This window comes from Phyllostomus discolor, chromosome X (genome assembly GCF_004126475.2).
Source record: "Phyllostomus discolor isolate MPI-MPIP mPhyDis1 chromosome X, mPhyDis1.pri.v3, whole genome shotgun sequence".
Taxonomy (NCBI): domain Eukaryota; kingdom Metazoa; phylum Chordata; class Mammalia; order Chiroptera; family Phyllostomidae; genus Phyllostomus; species Phyllostomus discolor.
Window position 1 is genome coordinate 20,925,337 of NC_050198.1, and position 17,101 is coordinate 20,942,437.

At 35.0% G+C, this 17,101-nt stretch overlaps 1 protein-coding gene across 1 annotated transcript in view; it reads left to right on the plus strand.

The window, feature by feature from the left end:
* CFAP47 (cilia and flagella associated protein 47) overlaps positions 1-17,101 on the plus strand; it is a 342,408-nt gene that overhangs the window by 140,924 nt on the left and 184,383 nt on the right. The window contains exons 34-36 of the mRNA XM_028523447.1: positions 7,322-7,416; positions 7,697-7,813; positions 14,867-15,001. Coding sequence (XP_028379248.1) covers positions 7,322-7,416; positions 7,697-7,813; positions 14,867-15,001 — 347 coding nt within the window. The remainder of the gene's footprint in view (positions 1-7,321; positions 7,417-7,696; positions 7,814-14,866; positions 15,002-17,101) is intronic.

Sequence of the window (17,101 nt, forward strand, 5' to 3'; positions counted from 1 at the left end):
TGTATGAAAAAGTATTAAGTATAAAAACAAATACTGTAAAATAACCTGAATAAGGAATAAGATAATCTTTATCTGAGTTTGGTATGATAATTGATGTTTTAAAATTCTAACAAGAGCAGAATCTACTAAAGAAATCATTTTTTAAACAAACATTTCTTAATTGACAATTTATATGCCTGGCACTGTTTTAGGGATTAGAGATGCAGCAGAGAACAAAAGAGCCTAAATCCTTTCTCTTATATCAGTTACATTCTAATTCAAAGGAGGAAGTTAGCTGCCTGGGCCTTAGAAATGAGCCTAGTCTTTCTAAGCACTATGCTGTACACCTGAAACTAATACAAGATGATATTGAATGTAAACTGTAATTGAAAAATAAAATTAAAAAAAGTAACGAGCCTTGTCTCTTGAGTTGCAGATGAGATTTTTTTTTATCACAACCATCTTCACAAGTTGATTAGTTAAAACACTTTTATCTCTGTGGTTGGGACCCTTACTTGCTCACTGAACTGAAAAAATCATTTAACAAATAGAGTCATAAACATTGAGTGTGTGTGTGTGTGTGTATATCCATATGTATATACATGTATATCCACATATACATATGGATATATATATATATAGACATACACATACATATATAGATATATATACACATATGGACATATACATACACACACAGACATATAACTTAGCATTTTTTTAATATAGAACAATACATAAGTAAATATATATCAATTCACTAACCATTTTATCAGCATTTCCACTCCAGTGATATCCCATTCAGTTCTCTTCTGTTTCTAGCTTCATCATCAGGACAGAACTGTCACCATTTGTAATGGTCTCAGAAGTATCAGTGCTACGATATCACTGTAAGCAGGAAATGAAGGAATGAGGCAGACAGCAACCATCACATTTCATAATGCCCAGGGTTATTGTATAGACAATTCATTTTTGGAAAGTTCTTATCTTTTTAATATACTGTCTAAAACTTCATGATTTTGGCTGTAGCATTATAGTGACCTTCAAACTGTCCCAGACATATAGCATCCCATGTGAATTTTTCCAACATTTTGCTTTCTTTCAAAATGCTTAAAAAACATTCACAAATATTATTTAAATCTTTGAAAGGAGGGAGACTCAAAACTATTTCCTAAATAACTAGTAACGAATTTTCAGCTTTGTGGAAGGAAAGGGTGTCTAGAATAGGACTAAATGAGTAGATCTAGTTATCACCACTCTTAAGTACCATTATATGATGCTATTTCCTCAAAATATTAATTTATCCTTAAGTTAGATCTGTGCAATTTTTACAAATTCTTTTCTGATATCCAGAGAGATGTCTTGTTTCCTTTTTCATCCAATGTGGTGATTTTTCAAATCTGGAGAATCACTGGGAACATTAAAAAAATATATATCTAATACTCCACTATAGAACAATCGAAATGCAATCTCTGGGGTGTTGCCAGTACAGTGCAACTTCAAAAGCTCTTTGGGTGGTTCTGATGCACAGCGCAAAGATGAAAACCTCTCATGTGTGGGAATATAGAATATGATTAAATGATGCAGAGATTCCATGTAAGATAAATATTTGCCCACGACAAGAAATGTTTCCTAAAATGTGTCTCAAATTTAAAAGAAAGTTATGGTTAGCATTATACTTTCTGAGGTTTTCTTGGTTTCGTTTGGATTTTAGACAGCATTGACAGTCATGGATAGGACAGGTGAGGTCATTATTGCTCTTATTTCTCTTACTCTCCTGCCTCAGTGTCATCATCAGGTTTTTTATGTCCACTGTCAGCACTTAGAACGCTCATATTCTATTTTGTCAGTGTTCAACGATACGTCATTTTACCTGGATTCTCCATTTTTTATTATTTTCGGTTTAGCAATTAGATACCTGGATTTCATAATTATTTTGTCTAATTATCATTTCAAGGAACACTAGTATCTGAGTTCTCTTTGTAAATATCTTCAGTTTATTTATATGTGAATGGCATCTTGACTGAGAATCAATTTTGGGTGTCACCCTTTATTTTTCTCTGAATCTATGGACAGGTGTGCCTGTACAATAGCTTTGAAAAACTGAGATTGGTCTGATAACTCCTCCTCTGTAAGTAACTTTGTTTGGCTTTAGACTTTTTAAAAAGATTTTATTTATTTATTTTTAGAGAAGGGAAAGGAAGGGGAAAGAGAGGGAGAGAAATATCATGTGTAGTTGCCTGTCGAGTTCCCCCCACTGGGGACTCGGTCTGCAACCCAGGCATGTGCCCTGACTGGGAATTGAACCAGAGACCCTTTGGTTCACAGGCTGGCACTCCACGCACTGAACCACACCACCCCGGGCTGGCTTTAGACTTTTTTAATAATCTTCAAGTTGGTGAGCTGTTTAAGAGTGTGAAGCCTGATCTAAAACATTTCCTTGGTAAATTTGGCATATGAGGTATATTTTGTCCTCTGTCTGAACCCCAAGTTATTGACTGAAAGAAGACATGCAGACATGTAGAGGCTTTTTCTAACCTTGCATCAATGTAGACAATCATGCATTATACCTGATCTTTTTCATACTTAATCCTAAACAGAGTACATTCAATATTTCATCATGAACTTTGATAATTACTATAAAATTATTTTGTATTTTATCTTCATTATGTCCTGAAATTTAAATTCTCTCTGTAGCTTTCTAGGAATTGTTATGCATACTATTGAATATATATATAATAAGTTAAATTAATTAAACTAACCTTGTAGTCTTGGCACATATTCACTTTTGCCACGATAGCTAATTTTTTTAAATACCTCGCTAAATAATTATTTTTTGCTTCCATTTACATGAGTGATACTTTGTAACTGTTTTCTGTACTTTTTAATTATTTTGTTTTAATTTTATATAAACCTCAGCAATTCTTTTGGGAAGCATTCCTTTTTTGTAGACTTTGAAGGAGTTTCTATGAGTGAATAAAATGATTTAGTTTTATGTTTAACAGCCACATCTCAAATTCATAATACTATTTAGGACCACCATTTTTTAAATATTTTTTAAGATTTTATTTGTTTATCTTTAGACAGGGAAGGGAGGGAAAAAGAGAGAGAGAGAGAGAGACATCAATGTGCGGTTGCTAGGGGTCATGGCCTGCAACCCAGGCATGTACCCTGACTGGGAATCGAACCTGCGACACTTTGGTTTGCAGCTCGAGCTCAATCCACTGAGCTGTGCCAGCCAGGCAAGACCACCATTTTTATTAATATTTTATTTTTCTGACTGTTTGAAGTGATATAGTAGAAAAACAGCTGAAAATATAGCTCCCAAATTAAAATTTAAAAACTCTGTGAGATAACCCTTGACCTTCTGGTTCCTAACAGATGAGGATTAGATTAGACTGCTGGTTCTCTCTCTAAAAAACCACCCTAGATCAGTACTTTTCAGACAGTAATGTGAATAGGTATCACTTGGAGATTTTGTAAAACTGTTTTTATGTTTCAGTAGGTGTTGATTGGGGCTGACATTCTTCATTTCCAACAAGCTTCCAGTTGAAGGTGCTGCTGATTCTCAGAGTGCACTGTGGGTAGCAAAATCTTAGAAGGAGCATATAGAGAGTAGCCTAAATCAAAGGAGCTTACATTAAAATAGAGAAAATTTTTGGCATACCTAAGGCTGCGGTAAATTGTAGTGAGTCTTATTTGACGATAGCCTTGTGTGTGAATGGCAGGATACATACAGGCCTGGAATCAGAGGTTGGAGAAGAGCTTTGGAATTTGGTCCATACCTCTTCCCAACATTGTCCTGGAGCTTTATTGCCATCCTGCTCGCGCTGAGATCTGTGTTTGAGTGGCAACAGCCCATGCCACCTAGTGTTTGCCAAGTAATGTCAGAGGACTTCCAAAGTTGCAATGGGTGCAACAAACGTGTGGTTGCCACTGATTCCTCTCAGAGAGGTAGAAGACTAGAGAGAGCTTTTTTAGGGGGGGAGGGATGTCGTTACAACAGCAGAAGCCATAACAACAGTAAATTCTCAGTGTTTTAAAGCTCTCCTAGGAAACTGAAGGTGTAGGCTGACAAAGCAGCCCCAAGTCCAAGAAGGAGTAGGTACTTGCAAGAAGAAATGGGTTGATAACTGCCTGCTTGTGGTAGAGACAGCTAAACTCTGATGAGAAGAGTTGAGTTTGGGTTTAAGAGTTGAGTGAATTGGCGGAGGCTAAGTGTACGCTAGTGAAAGAGCATGAAATCCCTGGGGGTCACAGTTGTAGGGGCAGACAGTGTTCTCTTGAAAGATATTACCCCACAAACCTCACGGGTCATTTACAGAAATGCTGGAGTGTCTGGAGAATGTGCCTCCTATAATGCCGATCTGGGGGAGGGGCAAGCATTTTGTGCAGACTCCTGTATTTCCTAGAGAACAAAAAGTTTCATCTATGAGGAGAAGGACAACATGCACTGTCATCTTTAGGTCCACTCATTGCAGCTGCAGAAATGAAACTTAAACACACACTGACACCCTCATACCAACTCTACCCCTGGGAGAGGGGCTGGGATTTGACATGACAGTGAAGTAGAAAATCCCAAACAATCCCCCAAAAAGCTCCTAGAACTAGTATATGAGTTTATCAAGGTTGTAGGATATATGATCAGTATACAAAAGTAAATTCTATTTCTATATAATAACAGTAAACAATTGGAATTTGAAATAAATATGTATGTTCTAATTTAACATATAATAAAATGCTTAAGTATAAAGCTAACAAAATATGTGCAGCATGTATGTGCTGAACATTATTACAAAATACTAATGAAATACATCAAAAGGAACTAAATAAATAGAGAAATATGTCATGCATGTTGAGTTGAAGACTATTGTCAAGATATCAAAATGATGTAACTCCAGTGAAAATCCCACCACATTTGTTTGGGGGGGTAAATATCAATATGTTGGCCTAATATGCACATGAGCATTTTAGGGGTCGGAGGTGGGTGATGGAACTTTTCTGTGTGGAATTGTGGTGGTAAATACATGATGTTATATATCTCAAAATCCTAGAAGCTATACCACAAAGAGTGAATGAATGTTAATATGTGCATTTTTTTAAAAAATCAAAGACATAGATGTAATCCAGTATGGCATGTAGACTGTGACAAATGACAAATGTAACTGAATTACAAGTGTCTGACAACCTCACCAAATGAAAGGAAAAGAAAGGAGCTGACTTAATTATCTTTTGAAAACTATACCATGAGTACATACTGTAGAACTAAAGACAAGAAAAACTAGAACAATTAAAATAAAATAAAATTTAAAAAATAAATAAAATAAAGTGTAAAAAAACATAAAACTAAACTGTACCTACACATTACTCTCTTGCCAGGGATATGGGTGTGAAATTCTGAAAAGACTTCATATGTATACTAGTGTTGAACAAATAAGTGAATATATTTCAGATAATAAGAACCAGGTTTTTAACTATTGAAGTTAAAATTAAGGAAATGGGGAAAGCCGTAATGGATCCTGTGGTACTAGATTGCAGTTGATGGAGTTGATAGTGACAGCATAACAGCTTTTGCTATATTGTCATCTATTCATTAGCTTCTAGTTAGGGAGATTTTTCATTAGTTGTTTCTCTTATGGGTGTGACCTTTCCTCTACAAGGTGTTAAACTTCTGGGAAATTTCTATCCTTTCTCTAATGTCAGTACAAGATGAGGATGGGATATTTAGAGGACATGGTCTATAGCTCCTGCTAACTGATTTATTCACCATCAACTTAAAAGGCCAATACATTGCATTTTTCAGACTAAAGTTAAAGTTGCTTCTAGGTCATAGAAAAATGAATAATGGCGACAAAAGTGAGACCCTTTGCTTTTATTAGAAGATAAGAGTGGTAAATATACATTAACAGAGGCACATTTAAGTTATAATTATATAGCCAAATGGAAATGTGCTTTTTACAATTATTACTTTGATGCATCACATTTTATATCAAATACAGTAATTTAGAGGTTTCTATCAGGAAAAACTACTTTGAAAAATATAGTGCAGAATGTTGTTTGCTATGTATTAGTTGAAAATTCCTAATGATCTTTCGTTGCTAGGTTGAGTTTTCAGTAATATGCTATAGAAGTCCAATAGAAACATTCAATGTTGTAGCATCTCAGATGAAAAGTATGAGGCGCTGTTCCTGTGACGTATCCAGGACATCTGTGGTTTCAGAGAAAACTGAGTCTTCCAGTTCCGATGTAAAGCAGTCCTGGTTTCTGGAATTAATATACGTGTCATGAACATATCTTGTCATGGTTTGTTCTTCACAGAAAATGAGATTAAAGGATTTGAGGGAATTTATGAAGATCATCAGATTTTTCCCAAGTCTTCAGACGAGAAATCATCTAAATCCATTAATAATCAAGGCCCTTCTGGAAACACTTGAAAAAAGGAAATGTTGAATCCAACATAGCAATGATTTCTGATGTCTAAGACACCCCCTCTCTCCCTAATATAGGACAGGCTTTCAGATATTTACTAAATGTCCAGATACTTTTCTTTTCTTCTGGTTTCAGCATAATAAGTTATCTTTGAAACTGAGAAGTCCTTTGATTTCTCCTTCATCTTATGTTATCTGTTATAGGTCAATTATGGTTTTTTTTTTAAGCCATAAATCTCCAACCCCTTCCACATACCCTACTTGTGGAGGAATTTCTGCAAGAAACAGGGTATCTGCCCCTAAAACTTTAAAGTTACAAGTAACTCCATATCTTCTGAGCCTCTTTACCCATGTTGATGATCATGATCAAACACTTGAACTCAAAGGTACTCTGCAGAATGACTAATTTTGAAATCCTGGATTTTATTCCCATTACTACATGGTAATATATTCCTCAAAGTGATTCAAGTATAAATAAAGGAGACAGCTTTTGTAGTTGTTTATAAAATCTTGCAGATATATTTTCTGGTATTGAGCTTCTGAGGTTTAAGTTTTGTTTTTATTTCCAAAATAATGTGATTTTTCTTTTCCAAAAAAAGACAAATGTTTCCCTGACTATTGTGCAAATTTCCATAAGATAGCTTTATTAAATTAATTAATTATGTATTTATTTTTAGAGAGGGGAAGGGAGGGAGAAAGAGAGAGAGGGAAACATCAATGTGTGGTTGCCTTTCATGTGCCCCCTACTGGGGACCTGGCCTGCAACCCAGGCATGTGCCTTGACTGGGAATCGAACCGGTGATCCTTTGGTTCACAGGCTGTCACTCAATCCACTGAGCCACACCAGCCAAGGTTGGATCTCTTTTTAGAGAAGTAAAACTATTGTTATATTTTCAATTTTTATTTTGGAACAGGTGTTCCCAAGGAAAGATGGATATTAAATTTTGACACAGACCTTTCAGATGGCCTTGTTTTTGCCACACTGTTGGGAGGCTATTGCCCATTTCTGGTAAGAGTTATTTATATGCCTAATGATTTTCTATTTTTTTAAAGAACTTAGTTAAAATTTAAAGTATCTTCTGCAAACTGATTCTTTTAAATGTTTTGATTTTAAGTAACATCTAAATCTACATGGCTACCATTCCTTTTTTGTTTATTCTTGCATTTTGAGTGCCATAGGCTACTATAGACAAATGTTACTAAACAATTCTTGGCTGAATTACAGAGAACAGTTAAAAAGCAGCCATTTTTATTCCATTACAGAAAGGTTTTATTGTTGTCTTTTTCAGATTGAGCGTTATTTTGTAAGTATGTACACACGACCAAGAACTATTGAACAGGTTTTTCACAATTCCCTAATGGTTGTGAATAGCCTTCTTGAAATTGGCCTTACCATGGGCATAAAGGTAAGTGCCTTTATATCCTACATTCTTTAAATATTTTATGAGGATCTGTTTTTCTTATTTATTTCCCAGCTTTATTAGGTATGATTGACAAATGAAATTTATAAATATTTAGTTTGGATGATGTGATTTTTTAGGTGTACAACATCATGATGTTTTATGTATATAATGTAAAATAATTAGCACAATTATGTTAGTTAAAACATCCATCACCTCACATAGTTACTATTTTTTGAGTGAGTGACGAGAACACTTAAGATATCCTATCTTAGAAAATTTCAAGTGTGTAATCCACTCTTAATAACTATAATGACCATACTTTAAATTATATTTCTAGATCTTATTCATCTTTTAACTGAAAGTTTGTATCCTCTCATCTCCCCTATCCCCTGCTCTGGCAAACACTGTTCTACTCTCTGGTTCTATGAGTTTGACTTGTTAGATTCCATAAAGAATTGAAATCATACAATACTTGTGTTTCTGTGTCTGGCTTATTTTACTTAGCATTATGTCCTCCTGGTTCATTCATGTTGTCACAAATGGCAGGGTTTTCCTTTTTTATGACTAAGTAACATTTTGTTGTAAGTATGAACCACATTTTCTTTATCCCTTGATCTGTCCACAGACACTTAGCTGTTTCCATATCTTGACTTGTAAGTCTGCAACTGAGCATGGGAATGCCAATATCTCCATGATACTGATTTCATGTCCTTTGGATATATACCTAGTGGGATTCCTGAACCATGTGGTAGCTCTGTTTTTAAGTTTTGGGAGGAACCTCCATACTGTTTTCCATAGCGGCTGCACCACTCCTACCAATAGTGCACAAGGGTTCCCTTTTCTCCACATCCTCTCCAACACTTGATATTTCCTGTGTATTTGAGAAAAGCTATTCTAACAATTATGAGGTGATATTTCACTGTGGTTTTGATTTACATTCTCTCATGATTAGTGATGCTGAGCACCTTTTTATATACCTGTTGGCCTTTAGTATGTCCATTGTGCAGAAATGTTAGTTGACTCCTTAATAATATACCTTTCTTCACAAATTTTAAATCTAAATTGAAACATACTTTTCATGGGATATTGCTAAAATGTGAAGATTGAAATATGTCTCCATCAAATTCTACTTGGATATTTTTAATGTGCATAATTATGTATATCCAACTACACATAAAAAGAAAGTTTTAGTGATGGGTCCAGTTTTCTTAAACCATAGGAATGAATATCTTATTAATCTTACTGAGCTTGAAGCATGAATTAAAGGTGCAGAGCTCTCTGAATATAGCTATTGTATTATTGTCTTCTAATTAAAAATAAGTATTCATGTAGAGATCACAATGACAATATACATTTTTATTACATTTGGACCTCCAAATTATAATTCTATCTAGCTTATCACATTAAGTCCTCAGTGGTAATAATAAAAAATATATTGTATGCTTAACATCTTTGAGCTCTTTGTTACTTTAGAGTAATTAAATTATATAATAAATTATTTCTAACTTTGAAGAACATACAAACTTATTGAATTATCAAGATATATGTGTGATAAATAATATTCTACTCATTTAATTGTCATTGTGTAAGAAAAAGTGTAGAAATCAGATAAGAGAAGAGATTAGTGGGCTCTAGATTGATCCACCAAAGACTTTGTGGTGGAGCCAGGACTTATTTGGGTTCTTTTAGGGTGGGTTGGATTTGGATTGGAAATGGTAAGAGAAGAAGGTGTTCACTTAGGAGTATGTGGCATAAACAGAATGTAGAATGTGTTAGAAAAGTTGACCTGAGTAAATTTAAAGAGCTAATTGGCTTCATCCAATGATGCTTGAATAGAGCAGCATGTCATCTAGCAACTAGAAAGGAGCTCTGTGTAGCTGTACAAAATGGAGGGGTTTTATAGGCAGAAAGAAGGAGGCAGGACAAGGAAGTGACCAGCAAAGAGTGGATTGTTTCAGGCAAAGTTACCTTTCTTTGAGGGACTGCTGGGGTCTATCAGTGTTTAGGATTACACTGTTGGTAGAGGCTGAAGCTGCAGTTAGGTTAGTATTAACCCTTAGTTTGGTGGCATGAGACACAAGTGCCTATTCTGGTCTTCTCTCTCTCTCTCTCTCTCTCTCTCTCTCTCTCTCACACACACACACACACACACACACACACACACACACATACACACACATGAACAAATGACATATATTAAGGAAAATGTATGACTAGGTTGCTTAGGTTGCAATTTGGGATTAGAAAAATATACATAGGCATATACTGGGATCTTGAATCAGCATAAAAAGTCACAAGTTTACCTTGTGGCAATTGTGGGAATAAAGGCATTTACCCTTATAACAATGGTGCAACAAATTGATGTTTCTCTCTCTCCCTTCTTCTCTCTCTCTCTTTCTAAAATCTTTTTTTTAAAAAAGAAAATATAATTCATCATATTATGATTCTCTCCTTTGCTTTTTGATTTCCTCAGTTATAATGACTCAAAAGGTTTAATCGTGTAGCCAAAACTATTTTAAAATGTGTCTACTACTTAAAGATGCAGAGGTGTCCAAGATTTGATAAATGGCGAATGGGAAAATTGACAATTAACTTAGCAGACAATTATCAGGCTTTTACCAGCCAGTTCTAATTCATTACCTTTTAATCAGCCTGGATTTACCAACTACATTAAATGGCAGAGTTTGAAAATATCACCCTTAAATTAACTTAGCTATAATGAATTAATGTTGATGCCTAGTACTGGTCCACATTTTAACCCTGTGAAATTCAGCACTGCATTTACTTAGTAATGTTTATATTTCCTTTATTTATTTATTTATTTAGTTAGTTAATTAGTTAGTTATAGGCAGAGGGGAGGGGAGGAAGAAAGAGAGGGAAAGAAGCATCAATATGTGCTTGCCTCTCATGTGCCCCCTACTGGGGACCTGGTCCGCAATGCAGGCATGTGCCCTGACTGAGAATTGAACCAGCAATACTTTGGTTCGCAGTCTGGTGCTCAATCCACTGAACCACACCAGCCAGGTCTACGTTTCCTATTTTTTCACATCCTTTGCAACTGTTGAATCAGCTACATAAGTTTCTGAGCCTATGTCATGTCCTGTTATTGTATCTTGTAAGCTCAAATATACAGTTATTACATAGTCTCCCTTTTATGACCTGCTTTTTATTTAAAGCAGAAATAACTGGGAATCATTTGGACTCAGCATAGAATATATTTTCATTTCCATATGCAGATAGATGGATATAAAAATAAATATAATAAATTTATAGAGGTTATTCTACATATAATTCACTGAGTAATGAGAAAAGCTAATGGTTAATGTAGATAATCTAAATTTTCTTAAAATTTTGAGTTTTTTATGAGCTAGGATGTTTCAGTGTTAAATAACATATTCCATAGTAAAAGTAGTTTAAAAATAAAGAAATTCAGTTTTGCTTAAGGTGAAGTGAGGCAGTGGAATATTACAGGGATAGTTATTCAGTGTTTCAAGAAAGTTTTCAGAGATTCCTTTTGTCTCAACTCTTCTCAGCCCTTTGGCTTATACATGCACTGATTCTTACTGAAAATTCTCACATAATACCTTCACACAGCTCTGCTTGGGCCTACTAGAGTAGCACCCTTTTATTGTGCTTTTCTTTTTCTTTAACTTAAACCTTTCTCAGTGTTCCAACGGCATATTTCCCATTGACCAAAATTGCATTCCATTCTTAAGCTAAAGCAGTGTTTGATAACAGAATCAAGAATCTTAAAAAACTTGGGATTCTTAGTAAAGAAGAAAAGAGAAAGTTGCTCTTTGGAAGGCAATCAACAGTGTTCTCTGTGGGGTTACAGTATGTCAGTGGATGATACTACTAGTTATGGTTGATGTCTACTTTGACAGCTGGTGATACCTTAAAGTTAGAGCAAATGAAATAAATCTACCATGAAGCTCAGTACCATCTCACTTCTTGTTACTGAAGGGGAAACGGAGGCCTAATAAAATCATTTGATTTAGTCAAGATCATGGCACTGTGTAGTTGTAGGGCTGGAATTTAGTTTAGCAGATTTCTCCTCCAGCATCTTTCTGTGTTATGGTTTTTGTTTGTTTAACTCCTTATCTTTTGTTACTCCAGGAGGAAATACTGTCATCGGGTGTAAAAGTGGGTCAATATGATTAAAGGTCTTGGTTAGACTTCTGTAGAGAAAATAATGATTATTTCTTTGAAATAGACTTCACATGAAAATCTTGTCTTTAGAAAATCTAACTTAATTTAGCATTTGGCCTTCTAAGCCTACAAATGCCTAAAGAGTAGTTGTGCAATATATACTAAAGTGTAAAGTGTAGTTTAGGTTATTTTCATTGAAATTTATCGTGAAGAGAGTAAAGAATACCCCTTTCTCTGATTTTCCAATATAATATCTTAACTATCAAATATATTTCTCCACTAAGATAAGCATATTCTTTCATGTCTAAATTTTCAAATATGAGCTTTTGGAGTACTTTTTGTACTTCATTCTGTATATTTTTCATATTGGAGTCACTAAAACAATGTTCAGAAGACTTTTGTTGACCTTAGACTTGAGCCCAGAGTGCTCTGCTGCAAGTGTTCTCCTTTCCCCAAGAAAAACATTTCCCACCCCCCAGGCAGCCCTCTTTGGATCATACTCCCAGGCTGGCCCATCACACAGGGCCCCTCAGTACCATACTCTTCACTTTGTGAAAATTAAACTCTCTATCTAATTTTTCAGTTTGTTCTTATCTTAAATAACTTTCCTTCATCAGCTGACTACCATGGTCTTCATTGAAGAAATGTGGGACCACAGAATACTGATGAGAAACCTTGGAATTTCGCACTTTCTTAGTTTTTCTCAAGTCATACTCCCTAACAACTTTCTACTCTCATTTTTTACTGACAGTCTCCTTCCCAGTAAACCCTACTGCTTATTGACAGAACAAAAAAGAATAAACTCTTCTCTTCTTCCAAAAAAGGAAAAGAATGTTTTTGGAAATGTGAATTAGCAGATAATCAGATGGGCTATAAATTATTCTCTGGCAACTGCTGCCAAATTTTAGAGTGAAGTGCCTTAGTTCCACAGAGAGTGAGTAGCGCTCCCTCCCCTTAACCACCAGAGATATATTCTATGACCGCCAGTGGATGCCCAAGACCACAGATGTCTGAATACTCTGTTTGCTATGTATATATACTATATATCATCTTTTCCTACACATACACACTTATGATACAGTTTAATTTCTAGATTAGGCACAGGAAGAGGTTAATAAAAACAACTAATTACAAAATAGAACAATTATAATAATATACTGTGATAAAAATTGTGTAATGTAGTCTCTCTCAACTAACTAGCAGGGGTTTCTTTTTCTTTTTTAACAATTATATGGATAGCTTCATTCTTATGGAAGATCTAAGCAGCCTCAGCATATATATTTTTTTCCTTATAAAGTTCAGAACTTTTACCTTCCCATTTCAAGAAAAAGCACTTTACAGCTTCTGTGTGGCATATCCAAATGACCAGCATCACCACTCTTGTGTTTGGGGACAGTATAAAGTGAACTAAGGATGACTTGAGCACAAGCACTGTGATACTGTGGCAGTTGATCTGGTAACTGAGGCACCTACCACGTGACTAAAGGGCGGGTGGCACATACAGCATGGAGACACTGAACAAAGGGATCATTCACATTCTGGGCAGGACTGAACGAGATTTCATTACACTATGGAGAACAGCACACAATTTTCAACTTACAAATGGTTTCTGGAATTTTCCTTTCAGTGTTTTCAGACTGCATTTGACCATGAATAAGTGAAACTGTGGAAAGTGAAACTGTGGATAAGGGGTCCTACTAACACTTTGGATTTCCTTAACTCTAGCTGTTTACATTTCTAGGCTAGGCCCGGGTCATTTTCAGTTGCAAACTTGAATGAGTGCCGTTTAGTCATAGCATGTTCTTCATTTTATGGAAGTGTGGAGAGCTCCCTGTACATTGTCAATGACTGAATTGCTTGTTTATCAGTGGTATTTTATATGTCTTTGACTCAATTTCTCAGATCAACCCAAATTCCTTTTTGATATGAGTAATTCTTCCTCACTACCCCCAGATTGTTCTAGAGGATCAGAGGCACTACATGAATTGATAGAAAGAATCTTTCTCTTTATGCTCCTGACTCTACTGTTTAGCTTCACTGTGCATTCTGGCTATTTGATCATCTGTGCCATTATTCCCCTGTAATCTGGATTTTACCTCAAATCTAGTCCAACAACCATCACTAACTTGTCTTGTTTATCACTATATTTTCTGCCTTAGTATAATTCGTCTGTTCTGGGAAAAGTACTTCCCCAACCACCCACTGCTTTGATCTGCTTCAATTGTTGTTCCTGTGTTATTGCTTGCTCAGAAACCAAGTTCCTGACCCTGGTACCCATGCCCTCCACAATGTGGTTCTTGCACACTGCTCAGTCTTTCCTGACTCAAATTGTACTTCTTCCTCCAAGTGAACACTGTACTTCTCTATTTTTTTGCCCTATAGTACTTTGTCATCCTGATAGAACCTGCCCTTTACCTCACACCCAACACAACCTATTTGATGTCCAAACAGCCTTCAAGTTTGTCTCATGTGTTACCTCCTCCCTTGGGGTTTGCTTGAAAATCTCTTGCCATCTTTTACCTAAGCACTTTGCCTACTTCTCAAGTTTTCTTTTAGTGTATTCTATGATACTTTAATAACTCAGGGATGTTGTCTTACAGTCACATTGGTCAGTATTTCTAGGGTGTAGTATCTTTCTGACTTCTGACTAGGTTTTATGGAGTCTTTGAGGCTCCTGAGATCATTGTTATACTTAAAATACATCTCATTCATCTTTTAACATTTATGTCAAGCTCTTCTGATTTACAACAATATTTTCTTAATTGTATCTGCATTTCAGTATCATTGCCAGTCAGTAACACTTGAAACAGTTTTAAAGTATTTCAACAATTGATTACTGTGCATTAGCTCTAGTTATATATTTTATTTCTATGTCCTCTTATTTATATTTCTCTTCTTCAAAACTAGGCTACTGACATCTGTGACCCTAATCCAATCCTGATGCTCATGTTTTGTGTCTTCTTATATGAAAAACTCCCTCAATTTGTCCCCAAGGAAATGGTGATCTTTAATTGTACTCTGCATGAAACTATGATAAAAACGGTAAGGATCTATTTAGGGGCAAAGTATACAAAGTTAACACTTAAGAGGGGTTTTAGATATTTCTTTCCCAGACTCAAATTAAGAGAAGTATCAATATGATACAACAAGCCTTAACAAATGTTGCTCCTTCTAAACCAAAGGTATAGCAGAGTGAAAGGGACAATTGTGCTTAATAATAATCACCATCAGCAAGGAAATGATGATTCTTTCAGGCAGTTGAGGAATGGGTGTTGGAGATGTGGAAGATAATGGTTATGTACTTTGAAGGGCCAATCCTTTCAGGAAACTTGAAATCCATTTCATGTGCAAGAGGACTGATACCATAAGTGGAAACTTGTGACCTGAATGTGCTTGGCTTTCCTTTAGGGAACAATTTGTACACAGAAATGGATTTTGTTCTGATGTGGATGTAGGAAAGAAAATAATAATGGAAGTACTCCTGACTTGGGCCCCCTAATTCCCATTTAAATGATACTATATATGCTGCAGGTACTGAATGTGTAATGGTGGATTCTTTAATCCTCAGAAAAAAAATTGAAAATGAAATTTCAAGTCCTATAATAATAGCAAGTGTTCTCTTTGGGAAATATCTTATCAGGGATAATTGACCTCAATTTCAAACAATTTGTTTCACATGAACACTTGTGAAATATCCTCTGCCATGCAATTTTAAATTGCTTATATTTATCTAAGATTGTTTCATAAGATCTTTAACCAGATTCATAGGTGGTCTCCTTGCTTCTTTCTCAAGACACTATGGACTGATAAAATCTTATTTTGTTTGGGTGGGTGGGCTGGAATGGGAGTAGGGGGGAGAAAACTGTACTTGAACAATGATTAAAATAAAATTAAAAAAAAATCTTATTTTGTACACAAGTTATTTTACTGCTTGGTCAGATCATGTTTATTTCTCTTCCTTAGGCTGTTTTATGTATTTTCCTCTGTATTTATGGGTGGGTGTTAAGTTTATACTTCCCATGAAACACTTCTCCTCATGTGGTCTTCAAAATATATGTCCTGGTGATGTTTGATTTCTAGTTGTAACCTCTTTGAAAAAAATAACTGTGTGCCCTCTCTGCCAATATGAGTGAAGATTGGTATGATTTAGTTAAAACTCAAGGGAAAAGCTCAGGTTCTTGTCTCAAAGTATAAAGGCTCAATTTAGGGAAAGTAAAGTCACTCCTTGTGATATTTTTGCTAGAGAATATTGAGATAGAATCCCTGTTGCTTAATTTTATTCCTTTCCCCTTTTTGTCAGAGAAAAAAATATAAAACTCTTTGGAGAATTTTTTCAATAGTGTTTACTATCCTCATTCCCTAACTGCAATGCTATTCAAGAGCCTTGGGTACTAACTAGCCTAGAGCTATAATTATATTGTAGAGGACTTCTAACTTCAAAATAAAATCTATGAACAGTTGGAAATGTTTTTAGACCTGCAAAAGATAGAAGTCTAAATTAGATTAAGCATTGATTTATTACAGTTAAGTGTTATTAACTATTCTTTAACTCTGACCACATATTTGTAATTCTTTATAGCATTTAATTGTTATTTAAAAATGTATTTAATAACACACTCTCGTATTTAAACAAAAATTTTACTTGTGATGGTAAAAACCAAATAAAACACATGAAAATGGAAATATGATTTCTTTCTAATTTAACTCTTTATTAAAAATATTGTCCACACCTTAAGATTACTGGTGACATTATACAGACAGTTTTTATTTTTCACAAGTGTAAGATACATATTTTGAAGGAAACAATAAAAGTTAAATATGAATTCAAAAGACAACATCAACTGCAACAAGCTGTGAGTTTAAATTTCATTTTAAAAAAGTCATTAATTTGGAAGTTGCTGAGAAACTTAGACATAGCTTGCCCCTATGCATCAACCCCAGGAGTGGCAGCACCTAAGTCATAGAATATCATTCTTTTCAACCCTTTCAATCTTCCAGGAAAAAGAAAAATCTCAGGAAGTGGCTACTACAATTGAAAACGTATTTCTGGAGCTATATGAGTGTCTCAAATAGAAACATAGAATATTTCAACCATTAAACCATATGGTGATCAATGAAAAACTGTAGAGTGCAGTGATTTTC